Source organism: Conger conger, chromosome 1 (assembly GCF_963514075.1).
Source record: "Conger conger chromosome 1, fConCon1.1, whole genome shotgun sequence".
Taxonomy (NCBI): Eukaryota; Metazoa; Chordata; class Actinopteri; order Anguilliformes; family Congridae; genus Conger; species Conger conger.
Window position 1 is genome coordinate 31,811,085 of NC_083760.1, and position 23,799 is coordinate 31,834,883.

The following is a 23,799-nucleotide window of genomic DNA, read 5'->3' on the forward strand; positions in this document are numbered from 1 at the left end:
TTAGAAAATGGCCACAAAACGGCAAAATAGTTCCTGCCGACTTTTAGTTCCTACAACCCGTTAGAAACGAGAGTCGGGACTTATCTCAGGTCAAGTGTGTCACCTCACAATACTGAAATGAATAATGACCCATTCAGAAACATCAGCTTAGAGCAGCTAGATCTGTATCTCACTTAATTGGGCTTGCAGGACACAGAAGATTACTTTAACACAGATTAATAAGGGATAAAACATTTCAAAGATTTACCGTTGTACAAAGATCCTCCTTCAGCGTATTCCATAACAAGGCATACCTATTGTTAAAAGCAACAATCAGTGATTATTTGTAAATAATAATCAGCAACATGCGTTTAACAGGACTGCAACTGAAACAAAAGCATAAATCTAAATCAGGAAACGCTCCAGATTCTTTTCACTTGACTTGCTTCCAGTTTCCCTGAAACTATTGCTGTGCATGTATTTAAAAAAATCAGGGCTGACACCATTTCTGGCATTGATTTTTGCTGTGTGAAAGACTATGATTTCCAAACAATGTGGAGACGTTTTCTATGCCACACCTGATGTACACTCAGTGAGCACTTTCTTGGTTATTCATTAGACTTATGTTTTAGACTTATTCAGTCTTCTGCTGCTGTAGCCTATCCACAAAGGGGTTTACCACGTTGTGTGTTCAGAGATCCTCTTCTGCATACCGCTGTTGTGTGGTTAGTTGCGTTACTGTCACCTTCTGTCAGCTTTGACCAGTCTGGCTCTTCTCCTCTGACCTCTCTCATGAACAAAGTGTATCTGCATGCAGAACTGCTGCTCACTGGATGTTTTTTGTTTTTCGCACCATTCTGAGTAAACTCTAGTGACTGTTCAAGGTGAAAATCTCAGCAAATCAGAAAAACTCAAACCAGCTCGTCTGGTAAATGAAATAAAAAATTTTCTGATGATTTCTGATGTGAACATTAATGAAGCTCCTGACCCGTATCTGCATGATTTTATGCATTGTACTGCTGCCACACGATTGGCTGATTAGATAATCACATGAATAAGTAGTTGTACAGGTGTTCCTAATAAAGTGCGCAGTGAGTTTACAGTCCTGCATGAATTTGCAACAAGAAAGCAAAAGCTGTTTGGATTGATTTAGCAAAGCGGCAAAATGGTACCACTTCAATGAAATGCACATATCTATAACCTATTTTTAAAATAAGAAACTACATATGATGGTCAGTTGAGCTTCAAAAATATATATATATATATATATATATATAACTTACCGGATTGTTGCAGGAGCCATAAAGCTTAACAATGTTAGGATGATTTACACGAGAAAGTTGCCGAAGCTGGGGAAGGGGAGAGTAGAAGGAAAAAACTATTCAAATGGATTTACTTCAAAAGATAATCAAGACAATCAAAAAAAGTCAGATTGACTACAGACAACTTAACAGAAAATGTAACCATCTGCGACTTTGTTAGAAAGAAAAGGCGACCCTCCATGATGATATTAGGAAAACATCTGCGATTTCTGAAAGTGGTTGGCTTACAGATTTGGAAAAACTTTACCATTAACCAACTAAAAAGATGCTGTTGATGCTATCGAATAAACATGTTGACTCCAACTGAACAGAGAGCTATTCAACCAGGGGCCTGATGCAAATGTATTATCAACACTGCAATAAAAAAAGGATGCTAGTTATTTAGTTTCGATTTTGAGCCTTGACACAATGGTATGTTCAAAAACCTGAAGGCTACAGGGTCACATAATTAAAATACCACTCCAAAAGCGTAGCAGTTTCAGCTTGTTCAAGTCTTATTAAAAGTAGGTGAGTTTACTAAATGGAAGCTGCCTGGTGGGGGTACACCAGTGATGAACCGTCAATGCCTTCAAGGCCTTAGATGAAGGCCTAAGATTTATGGGAATGAAGAGGACTTAATTATTAACACAATAAAATGTTTTTACATCAGTCGGACAATTGATTCTCTCATAATTTCTGAAAAAAATTATATCTAGACTCCTCCTCCAAAGCCTTCAGAATCCACTACTGTGGTACACACTAACCTTCTGGAATTACCCACTGGAGAACTGAAATAGCTCAACTAAGATGCTTTTGAAGTGCTATTTCCATATCTCTAATGTTGCATACATAGCACAGGAACATGATGATGCCAATGGACGACATTACCTCAACTATGAAAGCCTTTCGTTCCGATTCACTTTCGATAGTCTTGATGGCAACATCTTTGCCTCTCCATTTGGCTTTGCAGACCACTCCAAACGTCCCTCGTCCCACCACCTGAAGTCAAATGGCAATTAAAAATGTTTTTAAAAAGAAATGTCAAACATCTAAAAGACAATGGAGATTGTTCATACAAAAGATGCACAATGAAATACAACAGCATATAAAATGCACATTGAAAACATATATTCATATAATATGGTAAGCATACACCTTATCAAGGCTCTTTAAATGGTGGACAAACATTGTTTGGATTTAACGAGATAGCGTTTCAGTTTTAGTGTATGTTTTTTTTTTTTTTTCTCTTCCCTATCCATGTCCATACAATTGTGATGACCTAAAGGATCTCAGATCTCAAAGTAAAAAGAAAATCAGCTTCATATTTGGTATGCCAAGTCTGGGCTTACTCATCACAAATCAAGTGAAATTGTGGATTAATTCTGGAAATATCAAGAGCAATGAGCTCTCAAAGTTAGTATTGCCATATACTGTATGCTCATGTTGTTATAATGACCTTCAAAGGTCATATCTCTGAATATCTGAATGGCTACAGTAAAACCTCAGAAAGTATGCAGATATGTATATAAGTATGCCAATATGCACCTGGCTCATTACCATTCAGGTAAATTAGGGAAGATAGTGAGGCCTCCCAAAGATAGTGTTGTCAATATATGTAGTTACAGTTGTGCTTAAAGTTTACAGGTTTAAACCTCCAGGGTATGTAAACTTTTGATCAGGGTCATTTGGATAGTTTCTGTTGTCATTATGATTTAAAAAGAGCAAACACAATTGTTTGATAATAAATGGCTTCACCCAACCACGAGTGAAAGAAACGTTTTTGTATTATCACTCATATTCTCTGAAAAATTACCAAAAAAAATCACAAGATCTGCCAGGGTTTGTAAACTTATGAGCACAACTGTATAATGCCCTTTAGTGTGATAAGACTAGAATAGACTTTGATATGCATATAGTCTGCTTGGATAGCAGTTGAAGGTGAGTACTATAATAAGTTGGACTCTCAAAGTTAGTCATACACTCAGAGATCACTTTATTAGATAGACCGGTACACCAGCATGTTAATGGAAATATTTAATCAGCCAATATTGTGGCAGCAACTAAATATATAAAATGCAGACGTTGTCAAGAGGTTCAGCTGTCAGATCAAGTGTCAGAATGGGGAAGAAATGTGATCTAAGTGGAATGATTTTGACCGTGAAATGATTGTTGGTGCCAAACAGGGTGGTTTGAGTATCTCAGAACCTGCTGACCTCCTGGAATTTTCACGCACAACACTTCATTGTACGTCGCTCTGGATAAGAGCGTCTGCTAAATGCCATGTAATGTAATGTAACAGTCACTAGAGTTAGCAGAGAATGGTGGTATGCAGAAGAGTGTCTCTGAACAGACAATGTGTCAAACCTCAAAGTGGATAGGCTACAGCAGCAGAAGACTAAAAGTAAAAATAAAAATAATCGAATAAATACCTAATAAACCGTTCACTAAGTGTATCTGCCCATATAGTTATACCTAATGACATTCAATGTTAATGCCAGAGTAAATCATCTTCATATCTTCATATCTTGTTATGGTTTGAGCACTGTTTATCACAAATTATGTGAAAGTGATGACTAATTATGGACATTTCCTGTGTAATAAAATCTCAATTCTGAATGTCATTAAATTGTCATATCTCAAAAATGTTACAGTAAAACATTGTCACATCTGTTTGGATATCACAAATCCAGGGAAAATAATTATGGGTAAAATGTAGGCAATGCGCTGTCAAATTTAGTTTTGTCATACATCTCTATCAGTTGTAATGAGATTAGGGTCATTTTTGCTTGGACAAAAGATTTAACTATGTGCGTTGTGAAAAGTGTGTATGCGTATTGTTAGTAGTAGACTATAGATGCGTAGCTGTACATTTCACATGCGGACCGTGAAACTTACTTTCAAAGAGAAGATTGGAAAGTAGGCTTTATTGTAACGGAGGAAAAAAAAACCTCGACTGGTCTCAATATCTTTAAGTGATTATTGTCTTGCTGACCAAACCTACCTCTTCAACTTCGATATCACCATATTCAATTTCTTCAAATGGGTAGCCATGTGGTGTTTCAAGCTTTTCAGATGATGGCGTTGACATCGCTGGAGACCAAAACAAACAACATCCGGGGTTTAGCCCTGCATCCTTCAGTGCTTTCTGCATTCAGCGAGCCGAGGAACTCTCTTAGCAGGTCAGATTCGTACTTCAAGAAGTTTCCCAGTTATGCTAACTATTCAGCTAAATTACCTGTCTAGTTGAAATCGGTCGCTGATAATAATTGCTGTAGCTGATTAATTCGCATGTAAATTACGTAATACGAATATGAAACTAAAATAAAATGTTTACATGAAACTAACACCGGTCCCTAAAATGAAAATAAAGCATACTGTTATGAGTTAATGGTTAACTAGGCCGCTTGCTGGCCTGGGTACAACATAGCAACTGGGAGATGAAGTTGTAGCCGTCCTCCGCAGACAGATTTTTCCACATCGACGCAGTAGCTGTGAGTCATGGAGCACGGAATAGCTAATAACGGCAGTAATCCAAACATCCACAGACTGCAAACTAGAGAATTGGATACAAACCGTATATTCGTTGGGTCCATTTGATACAAGGCTACTTGTATAGCAGTTGAGTATAACTCCAGTTGCTGTAAAACAAACTGCCTTCCCCAGTAGTTGCTCCAGGAAGTAGCCTACGTGTGTCTTTGCTTTCTGCTCCGGGGTTTAGCATTCGAAAGGGGTCCACGGCGGCGCTATGCTATTGCAGGCGAGAGAACTAAAAAAAAAAAAAAGAAAAGAAAATAATTATGAAGAAAGAGTAAATGTCCTGGGTCCGTGTAGCATTCGTTCATTCCTTATGTGATTGGTTGAGAAAAACGCAGGACAACTTTTTTTTAAATCAATTTTAACTTGCTAATTTATGTTTTGGTGCCGTTGTTGATGTTTATTTAATCCTAGGCTATTCAGTTAGCCTTGCCTATACAGGTCTTAAACTAGGCATGCCTCCAACGGCTACACGTTTTCATTGAGTTGCCACATGCTACAACTTTTACAACAACAAAAAAAGATGAAAAAAAGAAAAAGAAAACATGGAATATAACACAGAAGTATGCCTATTACAGTAAAAGACAAGGATAAAAATGAGATAAAACATAGGCCTACATTAGTCATTATTAAAGCCAAGCCTATAAAGAAATGTGTCCTTAGGCAGGATTGAAATTAAGACACTGACCCAACAGCTTTAATGGTAAATGTTTGGCATTTATATAGTGCCTTTATCCAAAGCGCCAATGCTTCTCATTCACCCATTCACACACCAACGGCGATAGGCTGCCATGCAATCCACAAACCAGCTCATCAGGAGCAATTGGGGGTCAGGGTCTTGCTCAGGGACACAGCCAGGGTGGGATCAAACTGGCAACCCTCCAACTGCCAGACAACTGTTAAGAGCCCCATTCTTAAGAGGAAGGCTGTTCCAGAGTTTAGGGGCCTTTTATAGTCTTAGTTTTTGTTTTTTTTAATCTACTGAATAGATTGTTTTTAAAATAAAAGAGTGTTTCCTGTATAACTTTATAAATGAAATGAGTTCTTGTAATAATAGCAGGCCAATAAATGCCTAAACAAAGCTGTCTCACATAGGCTTATAGCCTATATAATAAGATATCTAATGTAATAAATCACTTTGCTAATGCAATGAAATATTGGTTGCCTGTAACTTCAGATTAAGATAGCTAGTTTGTATGATATAGGCTAGTATATTATTTTAACTTTTGTTGCGTAGCGTTAATGAATAGGTATTGTGGAAACTGTTACCGATAAACTTGTTCCCTACCCTAGTTAAAGTGACCAGCAGAGGTCCCCACCCACCAGAGTTATGGCCTACTGGGGGATACAGGGGGATTGTGTGGATGAAGAAATATGAATGTTCTTTTTTTATATATGCTTTATTGTTTATTGCATCAACACCAGTGGAAAATGTTTTCTGTAGCATTACTTTTTCAGGGCTTGGGTATTTAGACCAGCGAGGTATAATAAAAGGTTTAATGTTAGACATTTCTGACAAAAACTTAAGTTCCTCTGGCCGAATTCTCTGACTGCACACACAGAACGGTGTCGTCCAGGTCAAGATATTCTGACGGCGCACACGTCCTGAAGATCAAGGAGATCGGAATGGAGAGCTATGTTCTGTACCAGGGTTCAACTTTGAAAAGTTTACCCATACTTGTGTATGCACTGTATATAGTAATAAGAGCATACTTCACTATAAAGTCACTTCTTGCATCACTATTAGTTCTCCTGACTATTATTGGTAATGATCAGTTAGTAGTAGGCTACCTTGCATCCAAAACCCATCTCTGTTTCACCTCTATTGTTATGACAGGCATGATATTTTTCTCAGCGAGTGAGGCCGCCTGGGTTGATATAAAACGTTCGCTACGGGACCTGTTAAATGGTTGACTAAAATGTGCTCCTATTTATTTACCCAGTCTGTGCCGTCTTACGAATTGTTGAATTTAAATATAGTATAGCCTTTGCCTTTTTTATATATCGTCGTTGCTTCTGCCCTGCTTCTCTGTTCTCATTTGTCTGACATTATACTGAATTGGTCTAGCCCATGAACGAATAAGGCTTATTACATATCTATCAATCAATCAGTTATTTTTTTCGGCAATGCGCTGAAAGCAAATTAATTAATTTGGTTACAACAACGAATGACTCAGTCAGTGTCCCTTTAAATGTCATGCATTATTCCCTGTGAAATAAATAACAGTGGAATATGAGAGTAATCAAATAACAGCAATTGGACATTGATACATTGTATCAGTTTATTTAGGTAAGTAGCATTGACAACACAAGCAGCAGCATAGCCACTGGCACAGCAAGCAAAGTCAATTGTATCAGTTGAGTTGGACTCACGCCCTCGCATAGTCCACATTTGCCAGTCTCGCCACAGAATATAAGACCACTAATAATTATGTCACATGAACCTTGTCTGGGGTCTGGGGAAACAAGGGTGGTTGTTTTCTCATTTCTGTGTTTTTCTCAACCATTCAGATAAGGAATTAACTAATGATACACGGACTGGCTACCTTGCCCAAGTGTAAAAATTGGGTTACTTTAATATGGATTCGAACTGGCAAAATGTTGTTAACACCCAGGGCATTTAGCCTGTCTTTGCATCATACATGGACATTAACCTGATTTCATTGTGATGTAGAGTATCTTAAATTGTGTCTGCTCAGTAACCCGAACACAGCTCTAAATTTAGCCGTCGTTTGTGACAGCTGCGAGCCACTGGGACCATGCAAACAGTTGCTAATATTTAATGAGTATAGTTTGGGAACCCGTCTCTATCACCAGATGGAAAATACTATCATAGACGGAAAGAATGGCCTACAGCAATTTATAAGGTAAGACCATTCATGTACGTCGTTTAGAAACTATGTAATTTCATATAGTATTGTATTTTAAATTGCAACTTAAGTTTAAAATCCCTCTGGAGAGTACCCCTTTACAATGGCAAAAATATTAAACAATTGTACCTGGATGCAGTTAAAATGCTGTGGAACAGAGTACTGCATCTTTTGATTAGGCTGACTACACATAAAACAGGAACTGCATTATAACTGCAGTAATACTGTCATTAAAAAAAATTGCATAATACTGTAATAATTACAATCTTCAGTTGAACTACAGTTTTTTGGAATGGAAAAGTGAAAAGAAATAGAAGAAAGTAAAAAAAATAAAAAAAATCCCGCTTTTAATGTGCTAATATGCTGGTATGCATTCTACTGAGTAGCCGGATATTGCTGGTTTTATTTAGAACACTACACTGCAATGTGTTCAACTCTGAGAATGAAGACCTGAAAGTTCATTTTGAAACTCGGGTGTACAAAACAAAGATGAATGGATGGATGCTTGACACATTTTCACTAAACTAAATGGCTAAATAAATCAATATGAAGCCGTTCATTTTGAAGGATTCAAATGTCATAATCAAATAATTATCTCAAAGATTAATTGTGATTATGTTGCTGTGTTTTTTCTATTATGTTCTGTCTTAGAAGCGGAAATGAAACATGTTAAATCCTCCTGTTGTCTAAAACAATTGATTGTTTCTCATCAGGGAGGGTTAGATTACAGCAACACAATGCATCACAGAACTAAATATGGTGTCTAATAATACATCAGAATGTGTGACATTGAAATTAGTACATTTATATGCAGTTACAAGAGAAATGTATAAAGCTGCACAGACCTCTCAGATTTTGTCTAAAAACAAATAGTAACCTCCCCAACACACACACACACACACACACACACACACACATACCAGGAACTTCCTGAAAGTCCAACTGTTGGATATCCATCCATCCATCCATTATCCTAACCCACTTATCCTGAACAGGGTCGCAGGGGGGCTGGAGCCTATCCCAGCATACATTGGGCAAAAGGCAGGAATACACCCTGGACAGATCGCCAGTCCATCACAGGGCACACACACCATTCACTCACACACTCATACCTACGGGCAATTTAGACTCTCCAATCAGCCTATCCTGCATGTCTTTGGACTGTGGGAGGAAACCGGAGTACCCGGAGGAAAACCCATGCAGACACGGGGAGAACATGCAAACTCCGCACAGAGAGGCCCTGGCTGACGGGGATTCGAACCCAGGACCTCCTTGCTACCCACTGCACCATCCGTGCCGCCACTGTTGGATATGTTAATGATTAAATATAACTCCCTTTAAAGGAGCTCATAAAAATAAATATAGGAAAGGAAAATCTGTTCACATTGTCCTTTCTTCCACTCTGGTCATGGTATAACAGAATGTTAATGTTGTAGTACATCCTTTTTGCCACAAAGTGATGCTGATGTTCTTCCAAAGCCAGATAATCTGATATGAATTTTACCTGGATCTTTATTGCTTGCATATAAATTGCACTGCAAGACATTGTAGTATCAATGTAGTGTTTCAACACTGCTCCACTTCCCCAACCTGCCAGTCATGGATTTGCTTTTACAAAATAAGATGACATTTCGACATTACATTTTCATTAAGCATTATAGTACTTTCACTCATACTGTATAGGTTTACCACATTGGAATATTTCCTATCCCGTCATAGCTGTAGGTCTGCTCAATCGCTGCTACGTCAGTTCAGGAGGCAAGGATTAGCACTCGCGTACTCCAGATTGGTGGATGTCAGCAGACCACTTAATTTCCACAATCTTGCAGCCAAACTGATGCAGCGGATGCAGGCAGTTTGCAATCATCTGATCAACCAAAGGGGTTGCTAGTGAGCAGTGAGACTGGGTGCCAGATTTACAAAGGCAACATTTGCTCTATTGTGACTCATTTGCGGTCGCAGATACCGATACATTAATGACCAAATTACAAAGACTGTTACTAATTACGTAGTCAAATAAATTAAATGCTGTCATTCGCTATTTTGTGCTAGGAGATACCCATAAAAAGGGCCAGAAATAATATGGCATGCTTACGCGTCCAGATTACAAGGCGCTTGATACGGAGCAACGTAGAGAGGGAACCGCAAGAAAAAGACACCCTAAATTTACATATCGAGAAACACTTGGAGGCCTAATGATCAACAACGTATAGTGACAGCTTCTTGCCATGTTACAGTACAGGAATACACACATTTGGACTCACATCACTTGCAAAATGAGTTCTTTGGGTAGGCCTGTATTAAAACGAAAAATGGAAGTAGAGAAAAGATGGCGTGATGTTAGGCAGCATAGAAAAGAAAAAGTATGGCCCACCACCGGCCGAAGACACCGTGGTGGTCCATAATGATATTATATTACCACCGTTAGAACAACAGGTGGAGAGTTATTGAAAAATTAGCAGGTGGTGGAAGGAATAGATGCAAATGAACTTGTGATGAGAGAAGGCCACGGGGCATCCGGAGATGAAACCGTAGTTTTCAGTTCATTAAATACCCTGCTGAACGCAGACCCAAAACTTTTGAATTGTTTGAATTCAAAACTGTGTTCATTCTAACTATAGCCGATAACAATAGTAGTCTTGCGTCCTTACAAAGATGATTTCATATAAGATACTTGGAAATAAATGTAAAGTGATTAGTAGGCTAAATATGAGTTGCCCACTCCCAGAGTGGTATGCGTCAGTGGATGCATTCGTTAATCCCCACTCCATGCAGTAAATTAATCCGACTGTCGTGGATGTGTGTTGGCTCCCGCCAGACTGTCGACACCTTTCTCCAGCACCCTGTGTGTGAACTACATCAGCGCAGACAAATTACTACCTGCTTTCAGGAGTTCGAAAGATTATTGCACAAAGAAGGGAGTTGCAAAAGCATGCTTTAATAAAAGCAAAAGGATTTGTCTTTATTTCCATAATCTCCACCCTGTTTTAGTGCCTTCACCACAGGTATACTACATGCATGAACACATTTAACTGTGCATCAAAATTAAAGTCACAGAGTGACCTAACAGAGTGACCCATTATGACCATTTAGTAAATCCCATGTAGATGTTGTGATCTTGCAGCGACAGCGTTTGCATTGGAAAAGCAGTCGCAATCCTTTAGCAAATCTGGCCCTGTGAGTACCTGCAAACTGGATGTGGGGGTGCTGCGGATCGTTTCTTCTAATTCTGATCAAATGCCTTTTTTATTTGGTAATTAGAATCAGGTAGTCAGGATGTTATTTCATTTTAAAAAATGAAAAACTAATGTATGAACCTGACATAAATAAATAATTGTTGATATCCAACTGTGCTTTCATAGTTATAAAATTATTAGGACACAAGTAACAGCAGGTCAATAGCTTGAGTTTATGGTGGGTTTTTATTTTCTGATATTTAGAGAAATATTTTGTTCAACATGCCCCGACATATGCACAAATAGTCTAAACACCCGGCGTAAAACGAGGGACTACGTGTTTATGCGGAGCTGAGACACACAAAAGTGTGGCTATTTCATTAAATTAGCAAATAATGACCATGAATGCAAGGACTGCTGTATGTATACATATTCTGGACAGGCCTAGCTACAACCCAGGGGTGAGAGAAGGGTCAGAAAAGGTGAAAATCCTGCACCCTATTAAGTCACATACTCACTGCCTTTTCCCAACATAAATCATTTCAAAGGTCCAATCTGATATGCTGATCCTACTGATATCGATCATTTCCCACAGCACAGCCCTAGGTGCCCTTTAAATACCAGGAGAGGTGTCACAGGGGTCCCATGTAGAATGACCCAGCGTATAAATAAAGGAAAATGTGATGGCAGGATTAGCCCGTAGATCACAAGAGGTCATGGCACAAATGACACAGCCATGCGTTTTCCCTTTCTGACATCAACAGTGGGCATTATTCACCATACTTGTTTTTTTTTCCACACTGACATAATAAATCAAATGATTTCAGGGGAGTTTCCAGGTCTAAGGTTCTTAGATTTTATAGAGAAAAGTCAATACAGTCCTGATAGAATCTCCTCTACCCGTCAAAGCACAGAAAACATATCTGGCAGTGGCGAGGAGAAAATCAATTGGATACTCACAGTTTTTGAATCATCAAGATTCGGCAATACACTGCCAACAATGAGTAAAAGTGGCTTGTCACCAGTTCCTGTTATAAATATGTAAATTGTGTTGTTGTTTTTTTGTTTTGTGTTGCTGAAATGATTCCAAGTGATTTCCATTTCCCATTAAAGTGCAGATGGATTTTAGCATGCTTTTAAAGCTGAATTTGCATGATTAAAGTGTGTGACCTTTAATTTCTCCTTATCTGGCAAAAAAAGAAATAAACGGAAATGGACATTTTATAAATTAATATCTATCTTACTTTAAACTTAAACTAAAATGACAATGTTTGTGCATTGACATTTTAATCACGTATTCTTTATTACCCAAAACTCCACAAAGTGAATTAGGCCATCCCACAAAAGTCATTAGGCTTTCATGTTTTTGGTTGTATTTTGTAAGTCTGATATGTGGCAATGATGTCTTTTTTTTTCTTTCATTTTAGCAAGTCACCCATACATGTACTGTAGCTTGTACCTGATTGCATGTTCCCAATGAAGTGCTCAGTGAGTGTATATTCAAACAATGTAGGGTTCTCTGACAGAGATGTCCAGCTCTCATCCATAGTTTGCTGTTGTATTTCAGAAGGAGGACATGCTCATCAGTGAGATTGTTTCATTTTGGGGTAAGAATATTGCTCCCATGGCTGAAGAGCACATAGCCTACTTGGGATTTCATAAATAGGCTACTAAAAATATTGTTTTTCCCATACTGTTTTGATTTGTTAAAGGTACAATAGGTAATTTTGGACATCTAACAGTCAAGAGAGGAACTGCAGCAACAAACACGCTCAAACCACAACACTGTTTATCCCACCCACTGTTTCTGTCTGCAGAACTGCGGCTCACTGGATTTTTTTTTTTGTTTTTTTGCACCATTCTTTGCAAACTCTGAGACTAGTGTGCGTGAAAATCCAAGGAGATCAGCAGTTTCTGAGATACTCAAACCTCTGCCGCCAACAATCATTACACTGTCAAAGTCACTATGATATATTATTTTCCTCATTGTGATGGTTGATGTGAACATTAACTGAAGCTCCTGACCTGTATCTACATGATTGTATGCATTGCACTGCTGCCACACAATTGGCTGATTAGATAATTGCATGAATAAGTAGGTATAATAAAGTAAAAATGTTCCGAATAAAGTGTTCGGTGAGTGTACATGCGCAAAAAAGAAACAAAGACCTTTATGAATAAAATGTATAGAGAAATAGCCAGGCAGATACCGTGTTATGCCTACTTCTATCTTAGGCCAACTTCAAAGGTTTCTTAGAATGGCTATTCTCTGGACTCCATGACCTAACTGCTCCCTGGTTCCCAAAACTACGTTTTTGATAATTCATGAAATCAATATTTTTTAAATACAGCATGTATTTTATTATACAAAATTACATCTCAGCATGCTGGCCTGCCAAATTGTTTTATGTTTGGCTTAGTAAAAATCCTCTGCTTCATAAGTATTAACTAGACAATCCAATCATTTACACCTTCCTAGGTGCCATACAAATATAGGTAATTTCTCTTCCAAATAGCTATAGAGGTGTCAGGCTCTGGAATTCTCACCTAGCCCACACCTTGCGAATTACACACCATTTCTTTCTGTCTTCAAAACAGTTTTAAAGGAGCCTTTGATTACAACTCAATCTAGAACATTTCATTCTGTTTGCATGTTATTTGCCTTTGTTACTTTTCTGCTGCGTATGTGTAGGTTATGTAAATTTGTCTGTCTAGGCGGAGCTCAAGAGAGTGTATAGAGATTGCGTTTTGTTGGCATGAAGGTGGTGCTTGTGTCGCTTAATCTCATTGAGCTTTTATTGGTTAAAAGTTGCCTGTGGAGTTTGGAGCAGAGGTTACCATGGTCAGCATCTGCCACCCGACCCCTCCAACTAATCCAGAATGCAGCAGCTCATCTGGTCTTCAACCTTCCCAGACACTCCCACGTCACCCCTCTGCTCACTTCCCTCCACTGGCTGCCTGTCAGGGTTTGCATAAAATTCTAAACATTTGTGCTAGCTTTCCTAGCAGTTAATGGGTCAGCCCCAGCTTACCTCCAAAAGATCATCAGACCCTAGACGCCTGCCAGACCTCTTCGTTCAGCCACCGTAGGATGCCTGGCACCTCCCCCTCTCCACACTTCCACGTCCTGGTCACGACTACTGTCTGTTCTGGCTCCACAGTGGTGGAACGACCTCCCCGTAGAGGTCAAAACAGCAGAGATTTTGACCACCTTCAATTGCAGACTGAAGACACTCCTGCACCAGAGTGTATAGAGATCGCGTTTTGTTGGCATGAAGGTGGTGCTTGTGTCGCTTAATCTCATTGAGCTTTTATTGGTTAAAAGTTGCCTTGGGAGTTTGGAGCAGAGGTTACCATGGTCAGCATCTGCCATCCGATCCCTCCAACTAATCCAGAATGCAGCAGCTTATCTGGTCTTCAACCTTCCCAGACACTCCCACGTCACCCCTCTGCTCACTTCCCTCCACTGGCTGCCTGTCAGGGTTTGCATAAAATTCTAAACATTTGTGCTAGCTTTCCTAGCAGTTAATGGGTCAGCCCCAGCTTACCTCCAAAAGATCATCAGACCCTAGACGCCTGCCAGACCTCTTCGTTCAGCCACCGTAGGACGCCTGGCACCTCCCCCTCTCCACACTTCCACCTCCTGGTCACGACTACTGTCTGTTCTGGCTCCACAGTGGTGGAACGACCTCCCCGTAGAGGTCAAAACAGCAGAGATTTTGACCACCTTCAATTGCAGACTGAAGACACTCCTGCACCACGCCTCACTCCTCCCTACCTCCCTGTAATTTCCAATTGATTTCTAGTTGTTATTTTTCAGTTCTCAAAAGTCATTACTTATAATAACTTGTATTTGATAGGATAGTATTTGCTACTTTTGTTTGCCTGTGTAAGCTGTTTATTGTTCCTACTTAAGTCTAAATCATTCTATCGCCGGTCTTTCAGCGCACTTGTCCCTGATTATGGGTATGTACTTTGCACTTTGTTGTACATAGCTCTGGATAAGAGCATGTGTCAAATGGCAATAATGTAATGTAATGTATCCTGCTGGAAGTAGCTATCAAAAGATGGGTAGACTTTGCTGCTCATGGATATGGTCGGCAACAATACTGAGTTAAGCTGTGGCATGTAAACGATGCTCAGTTTGTATTAATGGGTCTAATGTGTGCCACACCATTACACCACCACCAGCCTGAACCTTTGACATAAGGCGGGATGGATCCATAGATTCATGTTGTTTACACCAAATTCTGACCCTGCCATCTGCATTTCACAGCAGAAATTGATCAGACCGGGTACCATTTTTTCAATTTTAACTGTCTAGTTTTAGTGAGACTCTGACCTCTCTCATTAACAAGGCATTTTTGCTCACAGAAAAGCTGCTCGCTGGATGTTTTTTGTTATTCGCACCATTCTCTGTAAACTCAAGAGACTGTTTTGCCTGAAAATTCATAGGGGGAGGGGGGCATAGGAATATTCCTGCCAAGCTTCGTAGCTCTACGATTTACAGTTTTTGCTGCCCATTCAGTTTTAGTGGAGAAAAAGAATGAAATAGGGTTCCAGCAGCTTTGCTTTGGACCCTTAATAACCATTTTTCATGTCATGATATAAAAACATCATGTCCTGCATCTCAGCATCAACTTGGGTGATGCATGCTTGCAATTTTACATTTTGAGTTGGAGAGGGAAGTATTACAAAGACAGTTATACTAGATGGCCAATTTGAGAGTGCAAGTTTGGAAATTCTGAAAGGTAACTTGTTTTTACATTTTATATCTTTTTTATATTTGCTCTTCATCTGATATAGGTTTTTCTCAGCCTTCAGGACATGCTAATTATTTTATGGTTGCTGTGACTATGCAGGACAAATAAAAACACATTGAGAATGTGCTATTTAAAAATGCTGTCTCATTCTATATATCACGCACATCTTTCCTTATATGTCTTTATGAGGCTATTACTTCACTTTAACAAAGTTGTTTAAATGGAACTGCTTAATAGCACCAAAATTGCTTTACACCCCATCTTTGACTGAATTTGTGGAATGAGGTTTTCTATGAGCAACCCGAGCATAAAATGAATGCCTATTAAATTCAACACAGATATGCAATTTGCACCCGCGGATTTGTGTATAGGACAGAAACCATTCGTTTCTCTGCAATTTGTTTCTAATTATTCACGCTGTTGCAAACATGACGTGCGCAATTCTTTGCAAGAGACAAGGCTTTATTGAACTCTTTCCGGTTATGTGGTTGCACACAGCTCGAGGAAATATATAAAGGTGGAAAACAGATGGCATGACCATCAGAAACACAGGCGAGAGGAAGGTATTGGCACCAAGCATGCTTACCAGGCACTCCTTTCCTGAGATCTTTTATATTTTTATTCATCTGAACAACTTCATCTGTGCAGAGCCAAGTTCCCAACAAAATTTTCACTAAATTGCAGTGAAACTTATTATTTGGACAATGAACATGCCAAGGTGAATTGTGCTGACCATTTTGCTTTTTGTGATAATTTAGCACTGGATCATTGACAGTTCCACCTCTATTGACAATTCTTGGGCCTGATCCCAACCACAACATTCAGTAAACCTGTTTAAACCATTCAATAATCTTGCAATCATACTGCCAGCTGTGTATTACCTGCTACTCCCAGTTACAATGAAGTTGGATTTGATGCCTCTTGAGAGAGATTTCATCACAATTCCCTGCATTCAACAGCAGAAACTGTTACACAACCTTCAAAGTTGTGACAATGTTTTTGAAACCTCAGTGTTGATGAAAAGCTCAATAGCCTCAATACATCCCACATCCAATTAACTCACCTAGATGTGCTTCTTTTGAGTCACCCCAAGAATCCCAGAACTGTAACTACAGTGCTTGTGAGGAAAACTTGTCAAATGTTTCTTGTGAATACAAGTTATTATATGTCTAAACTATTTTTTAAAAGGGACAATGGAATGCTTGATGGCATAAACCTGAAACAAAATGTATTATATTTTTGGGGAACATTTGTGAATCCTTGTCCTGTAGACAGGTTTTTCTGTATATAAGTAACAAAAACAGGAACAACTATTTCAGTATTCATTGTATTCATCACGTAAAAAAAAACTTCACAATGCAAACTGAAGCTCAGCAGACAGTCTTGAATAAAATTACTACCATATGCTTTGAATACTATTATTCTTGTTTAGAATTCAGCATTAGAGATTGAATGTCAATCATCAGTGGAGTGGGCTGGTGGGTTTTTGAAAGCTGTCATCTTGGTAGCATGCTAAACAGAGAGAACGGGGGTATTATTGGTTGTCTACCAGGGTAGGGTTGCACCAGCTTTTTGTATGTTCTCCATTAAGTTGGAATGTACGGTTCACACTACAGGCGTAGGAGCTACTAGTTAGTTTACAACTAGGCAACTATCAAATTCAGTTGCACCATGTCTCCTAAACAGAAAACGTAGTTAAGGAGTAAGCTCTCACATTTTTGGTCAATGGCTTGGTAAATATTTTATATCTGGGGTTATGTTCTAACTATGTTGTGTGGAACTAGGCTGAGTTCTTACTTATTCATAGCTGGTGAAACTGGTGCCAGGTGTCTACTGTGACACCATGAAGCCCCCTGAGAGACAGCACTTCTGATGGCAGAAGCCCTGGTTGTGAGGTCAGTGCTGCTGAGTACTGTCTTATGGAATGGCAAAGGGTCCACAAGCTGATACACAATTACAGCCTGTTAACACGGCAACACACATCCAATGACAGTGCAGAAATCTGAATATATTTGTATTCCAATGAGACAGGTTTGGTCACACCTATGTCAATTCATGAGATGATGACCTAGTGCCTATTACAGAAAGAGTCAGTGTCTGCGTCAGTTCAGGAGATGATGACATCGTGCCTGTGACATGATGATCAACTTTCTACCTGGAAGGAGGATAAGGCATATTGCAATATCACTTTATGAAATCTGTAACTTAACCACCAAAACCTCTGTAATGACATGAAGTGATCATGGTAAACATAACTATGCCGAGTCAGAGTTCACATCAGTGAAGGAAAGTGGGCCGGCACCTGTGGCAGCCATACATGCCCAAACTATAACCACCCCACCAGCATGTTTCACAGATTAGGGGGGGTGTTTTTTTTATTGGGCAACTCCTTTTATCCTCCGCACTTTGCTCTTGCCCTCATTCAGATACAAGTCAGTCTTGGTCTCTTCAGTCCACAAGACCTGTTTCCATCCTGTTTTGCAGCCAACTAGTGATTTGCTTCTTGCAATGCAACCTCTGCTTGTAAAGTCGTCTGCACACAGTAGTCACTGACACATTCATATTTCTGATGTTCATAACGGCAAAAATACTTCGGTACTCAACAGTAGAGGTCTTCCGTAGCCAACCAGCCCATTTGCAATTACCAGTGCTCTCTTTCTTCTTAATGATTAATTAATTAATTAATTCATTATCCTAACCTGCTTATCCTGAACAGGGTCGCAGGGGGCTGGAGCCTATCCCAGCATACATTGGGCGAAAGGCAGGAATACACCCTGGACAGGTCGCCAGTCCATCGCAGGGCACACACACCATTCACTCACACACTCATACCTATGGGCAATTTAGACTCTCCAATCAGACTAACCTGCATGTACTGTGGGAGGAAACTGGGGAGAACATGCAAACTCCACACAGAGAGGCCCCGGCTAGTGGGGATTCAAACCCAGGACCTCCTTGCTGTGAGGCGGCAGTGCTAACCACTGCACCATCTGTGCTGCCCTTCTTAATGATGTTCCAAATTATTTTGGTAAGCGTATTGTTTGGCCTATGTCTCTATGTCTTTTTTTCTTCTCAGCCTCATAATGGTTTTCCTGAATGTATGAATGTGTAATTTAATAGGCATGATTGTTTAGCAGCAGATAAGAACTGTGCTGAACTTGTCTGTTCTCAGCTTGCTCATCACTGATTGGGTGAAGCAATTTCAACATAGGACAACTCGAAAATCACTAGGTTGAGCTCATTGCACTGGAGAGAACACATTTTGATAGCATGAAAGCTGCATCTTGGAAAGAAAACAATGCATTTAACATAATTTTTATGAACTCAAAACAACAAAAAATGGGGTGCTTTTGTGGCAGAAAAGCTCCATAAAGAGTTTTGGTGTTCCATACTGTGTTACTGAGGTGTAGCCAGCTGACAAGCCTTCTGCATTCTCCCGCTCAACCCCCAGCCAACAATCTGTCTGCAATCAAACCACTTTGAAGTGATTATGTCTTCATTTTGAAGTATAATGAATTGCATCAAAGACACTGCTTAGTGTGATAGCAGGAACACTTTGATTGCATAAAATATCTCCAACGCTTCTCATGCAGAAATGAAATATTTTGAAATTACATACCCCATTACTTGCGTGTCCACTTTGAAAGGCAGAGACCGTCTCTTCACACCATTATTCTCATTTTATGTACTTTGTTTAGAATGTGAAAATGTGACAGTGAAGAGCACAAACTTCCTTTCAGGGTGACAGCAAAGATTTAAACAGTGTCACTCTAATCCAAGGGGTCCCCTGATAACTGAAGCAGATGGAACTATTCTGAATGCAAAAGGTTTCACATTCCAAAATGGCTTGGAGATTCCCCAGGAGACTGATTTGATGCTCTGTCTATCTTTCCACAACTTGCCCAAAAGTAATTGAAGACTGTGGGGTGACAGTATTTTCAGAGCTCTGTCTGTCTTTATCCTGTGACATCCATTTTATTAAACAGGACCTCCATTACATGCACCAAAAATTCTGTTAAAACCATTTAAGTAAAACAGACAAGAGTTGCTATGGCAATTCCCAAAATGCCACTGCTTCTCATTAAAAGATGAACATTGACTTCCATCCATCCATCCATTATCTGAACCCACTTATCCCGATCAGGGTCGCAGGGGGGCTGGAGCCTATCCCAGCATACATTGGGCGAAAGGCAGGAATACACCCTGGACAGGTCGCCAGTCCATCGCAGGGCACACGCACCATTCACTCACACACTCATGCCTACGGGCAATTTAGACTCTCCAATCGGCCTAACCTGCATGTCTTTGGACTGTGGGAGGAAACCGGAGTACCCGGAGGAAACCCACGCAGACACGGGGAGAACATGCAAACTCTGCACAGAGAGGCCCCGGTCGACGGGGATTCGAACCCAGGACCTCCTTGCTGTGAGGCGGCAGTGCTACCCACTGCACCATCCGTGCCGCCCTTGAACATTGACTTGATAAGATTCATCTTAATGCACTGTCTTTCGACTACAGTGGAGTGCGAAAATTTGGGCACCCCTGGTTTAAACTCTGTTTCAATGAATCTGTATGTGGATGAAAGTAAACCTGAACTCTAATTGGTAAACATGAGACTGTATAAAGCAAGATTGCTTTTTATTTTCATTTTTACTGTTATTATATTTAAAAAAGGAAAAGGGCCCTGTGCAAAAGTTTGAGAAACCTTTTGGAAACCTTTGTTACTTAAAAAAATGAGATTACATTTTGTCATTTGGCAGACGCTTTTAATCCAAAGCGATTTACAAGTGCATAGGTTCTACCACAAGTCAAAGCATCACATCCAGAACTAGGAAAATACACAAGGAATGCTGTTCTAAACATAGTCGTCATCTTAAGTGCAAATTTTTTTTTTTTGGGGGGGGGGGGGGGGGGTTAGACAAGGATAGGTATATCAGAAAGGAGGGGCGGTGGAATTCAGGAGGGAGGACTAAGGTAGAGTTTGAAAAGGTGGGTTTTGAACGTAGAGAGGGAACCATAAGGCGACCAGAGCTGGCAGACCGGAGTGGTCTAGCTGGGGAGTAGGGAATGATCAAGGATTGTATGTATGCAGTCCCCTTAGCAGCCTGAAATGCCAACACTAGGGCCTTGAAACGGATGCGTGCGGCAATAGGAAGCCAGTGGAGGCCAATGAGAAGCGGGGTGAAATGAGCCAACCTGGGCTGACTGGTGATAAATAATAATAATAGTAATAATAATAATACATTTTATTTGAAGTGGCGCCTTTCTGGACACTCAAGGTCACCTTACATTGTGCAAAAATACAAAATAAACATGGTAAAAACATGATACAAAATATCCCATTTAAAATCATCAACAAAAAAGAAAACATGATAAAATATATCCAATTAAAAATAATTTACAATGAACATACAATTAATATCAAACAAACAGCAGACAGAGATAGACACAACAACATGTAAAGGGAAGGAAACAGTCAGGGGTATGCAAGAGTAAACAGATGAGCTTTGAGAAGTTTTTTGAAAGATGACAGTGACTCTGTATGGCGGATGTGTATGGGTAGAGAGTTCCAGAGCCTGGGTGCTGTAGAGCTGAATGCTCGAGCACCCATAGTAGAGAGTCGGGTGGTGGGGATAGACAGGAGGCCAGCTGAGGAGGAGCGGAGAGTGCGAGTTGGGGTGTAGTAGTGAAGAAGGTCAGAGAGATAGGGGGGTGCAAGGGTGTTCAAAGCCTTGTATGTGAGTAGGAGGATCTTGAAATCAATGCGCTGTTGAACTGGTAACCAGTGTAGCTGAGTGAGGATGGGTGTGATGTGTTCATGAGATTAAGGCGGGCTGCAGCATTCTGGACCAGCTGGAGGGGCTTGATGGCACACGCTGGGAGACCGGCTAGGAGGGAGTTGCAGTAATCCAGGCGGGAAATGACGAGCGCCTGGAGCTGGGTGGCTTTCTCCATCAGGAGATGACGGATACGGCGTATATTGTATCGGAAGAACCTGAAGGTTCTGGCAGTGGAGGATACTTGTGGAGCCAGGGTGAGGCAGTTATCAAGAGTCACCCCAAGATTCTTTGCCGTACGGGAGGAGGAAACTACAAAGTCCTCAACAGTCAGTGAGAGGTCAATTGACAGAGAGGACTTAGCAGGGATGTAGAGAAGCTCAGTTTTGGCAAGGTTGAGCTTCAGGGGGTGGGAAGTCATCCACGCAGAGATATCAGCCAAGCAGGCAGAGATCTGTGTGGTGACTTGGGTGTCGGGGTGGAAGGAAAGAAATAAGGAAATAAAGAGTTTGGTGTCACCAGCGTAAGAATGATAAGAAAAGCCATGGGAAGAGATAACAGAACCAAGAGACATGGTGTATAGCGAGAAGAGGAGAGGCCCAAGAACTGAGCCCTGCGGGACTCCAGTTTGTAGGGGGTGAGGGTCAGAGACTGAGCCCCTCCAAGTCACCTGGTAGGAGCGACCAGAGAGGTAGGAGGAAAACCAAGCGAGTGCAGACCCTGTGACACTCATCCCAGACAGCGATAAGGCTCAGACCCAGGTGATTTACTCGTTAGGGCTTCAATGAGTCAGGTAATTATAATTATGAAGTAAGTCTACGCCTTCTAGAGTATCCAACTGCAATGGCTGTTATGACTAGGTGGGAGGGAGTGGGGGAATCTATCAAATAGCGCACCTCTTAATTTGCACAGCAATTAAATCAATTTAAATCAGTCACACAACAACATTCTGCCAAATAATTCACAATTCATTCATAATACTGTGAATATATAGTTTCACAATTGTTTTTTTTTCTTCTGTTTTGTGCGAAATCGTCAAGAATAATATAAAACTGCGCACACCACCAAGGTGATTGGTTTAGTGTTGACTGTCAGAAAATGTCTCCTTGAACTAATTAATGGTCTTGACCGGATTTCAATCATTTTCCTTGATTTTGTATATATTTTTACTGGATTCCACCAAATATCAAGAAATTCTATGGGCTAATGTTCTAAGGCCAGTTCAGACATTGAAGTTGAAGAGAGATTGGGTATTCCAGAAAGACAATGATCCAAAGCATACCGCAAAATCAACCATGAGTACCTACAGGTATAAATTAAGCTTTTGGAACGGTCACCACAGTCCAGACTTGAATATTACTGAAAGTCTGTGGAGAAATCTCAAACATGGCACATGCAAGGAGGCCGAAGAGTATTACTGAGGTAGATGTGTTTCTGCCAGGATTCTAAAATCAAGAATTCTTAGCTGGCTACTGGAAGTGTTTACAATCTGTTATAGTTGCTCGAGGGGGAGTTACAAAGTACTGACTGACAGGGTTCCCAAACCTTTTTTTTTTTTACTGTTTCAAAATAATTTTAAAAAGTAATCTTACATTAAAATATGAATAGATGTGTAACATTGTAGCATTTAGAGGTCAGTTTCCCTTCTGTTCACTTAGATAGTAATTGTAAAAGGTGTTGTGACCGGGGGTGCCCAGATTGTTACCCTATATGTATATGTAAATGTTTATTTCATTAATAAATACATTTATTAAATTAAAAAGTTCTATTAATTTATTCAATGAAATCAATTTACATTCCAAAAAAATCAATTTCAATAGGTAACTCTCTTCCGTAGCACTCAGGGCAATTTGTTTTTTTCTGGGGTTTTCTGTTTTATAATCTAATTAGCAATGGACTAGTGAAATGACTGTGGAGGAATTATAGGATAGTTAATGCCGACCGCACTTATATTGCTTGCAGACATGATTATGCAAATTACACAACTTCCTCATTAGGAACCATTTTGTTTAACAATTTTTCACCTTACCTTCATTTAACCAGATTAACTTGCTTCTTATTTGTAGTAATGACTTGAAAATTCAAAGTGGGGAAAAAACACAAGGACTGTGCAGCCAATCACATGTACTACAGTATGCTGTTATTCACTTGTTCCAGTTGTTTTATGATGTATGATTAATGTGGTGTAATGTAACCAGAACGAAGTATGTGATTCATGGTTAATTTAAAGTGTAGAACTTAACCTTAATGTTTTTGGGATGTATTATTAAATTATTAATAATATAACCGTGTTAAGTAATTTTAGGACTTAATAAAACCACCTGGGATGTTCATCCTGTTAAAACACTTGCGTGGGAATGTGCCCCATGTTCTTGTCAGTAAAATTGGCTGTGACATCT

The 23,799-nt window shown here is 39.9% G+C and overlaps 1 protein-coding gene across 1 annotated transcript in view; it reads right to left on the reverse strand.

Moving 5' to 3' along the window:
• LOC133123128 (mitogen-activated protein kinase kinase kinase 7-like) overlaps positions 1–4,993 on the reverse strand; it is a 17,948-nt gene extending 12,955 nt beyond the window's left edge. The window contains exons 1-5 of the mRNA XM_061233458.1: positions 4,854–4,993; positions 4,282–4,370; positions 2,169–2,279; positions 1,263–1,328; positions 233–293 (exon numbers count right to left, since the gene is read on the reverse strand). Of these exons, the coding sequence (XP_061089442.1) occupies positions 233–293; positions 1,263–1,328; positions 2,169–2,279; positions 4,282–4,368 (325 nt within the window). The 5' untranslated portion in view covers positions 4,369–4,370; positions 4,854–4,993. The remainder of the gene's footprint in view (positions 1–232; positions 294–1,262; positions 1,329–2,168; positions 2,280–4,281; positions 4,371–4,853) is intronic.
• Positions 4,994–23,799: the final 18,806 nt, after the last annotated feature.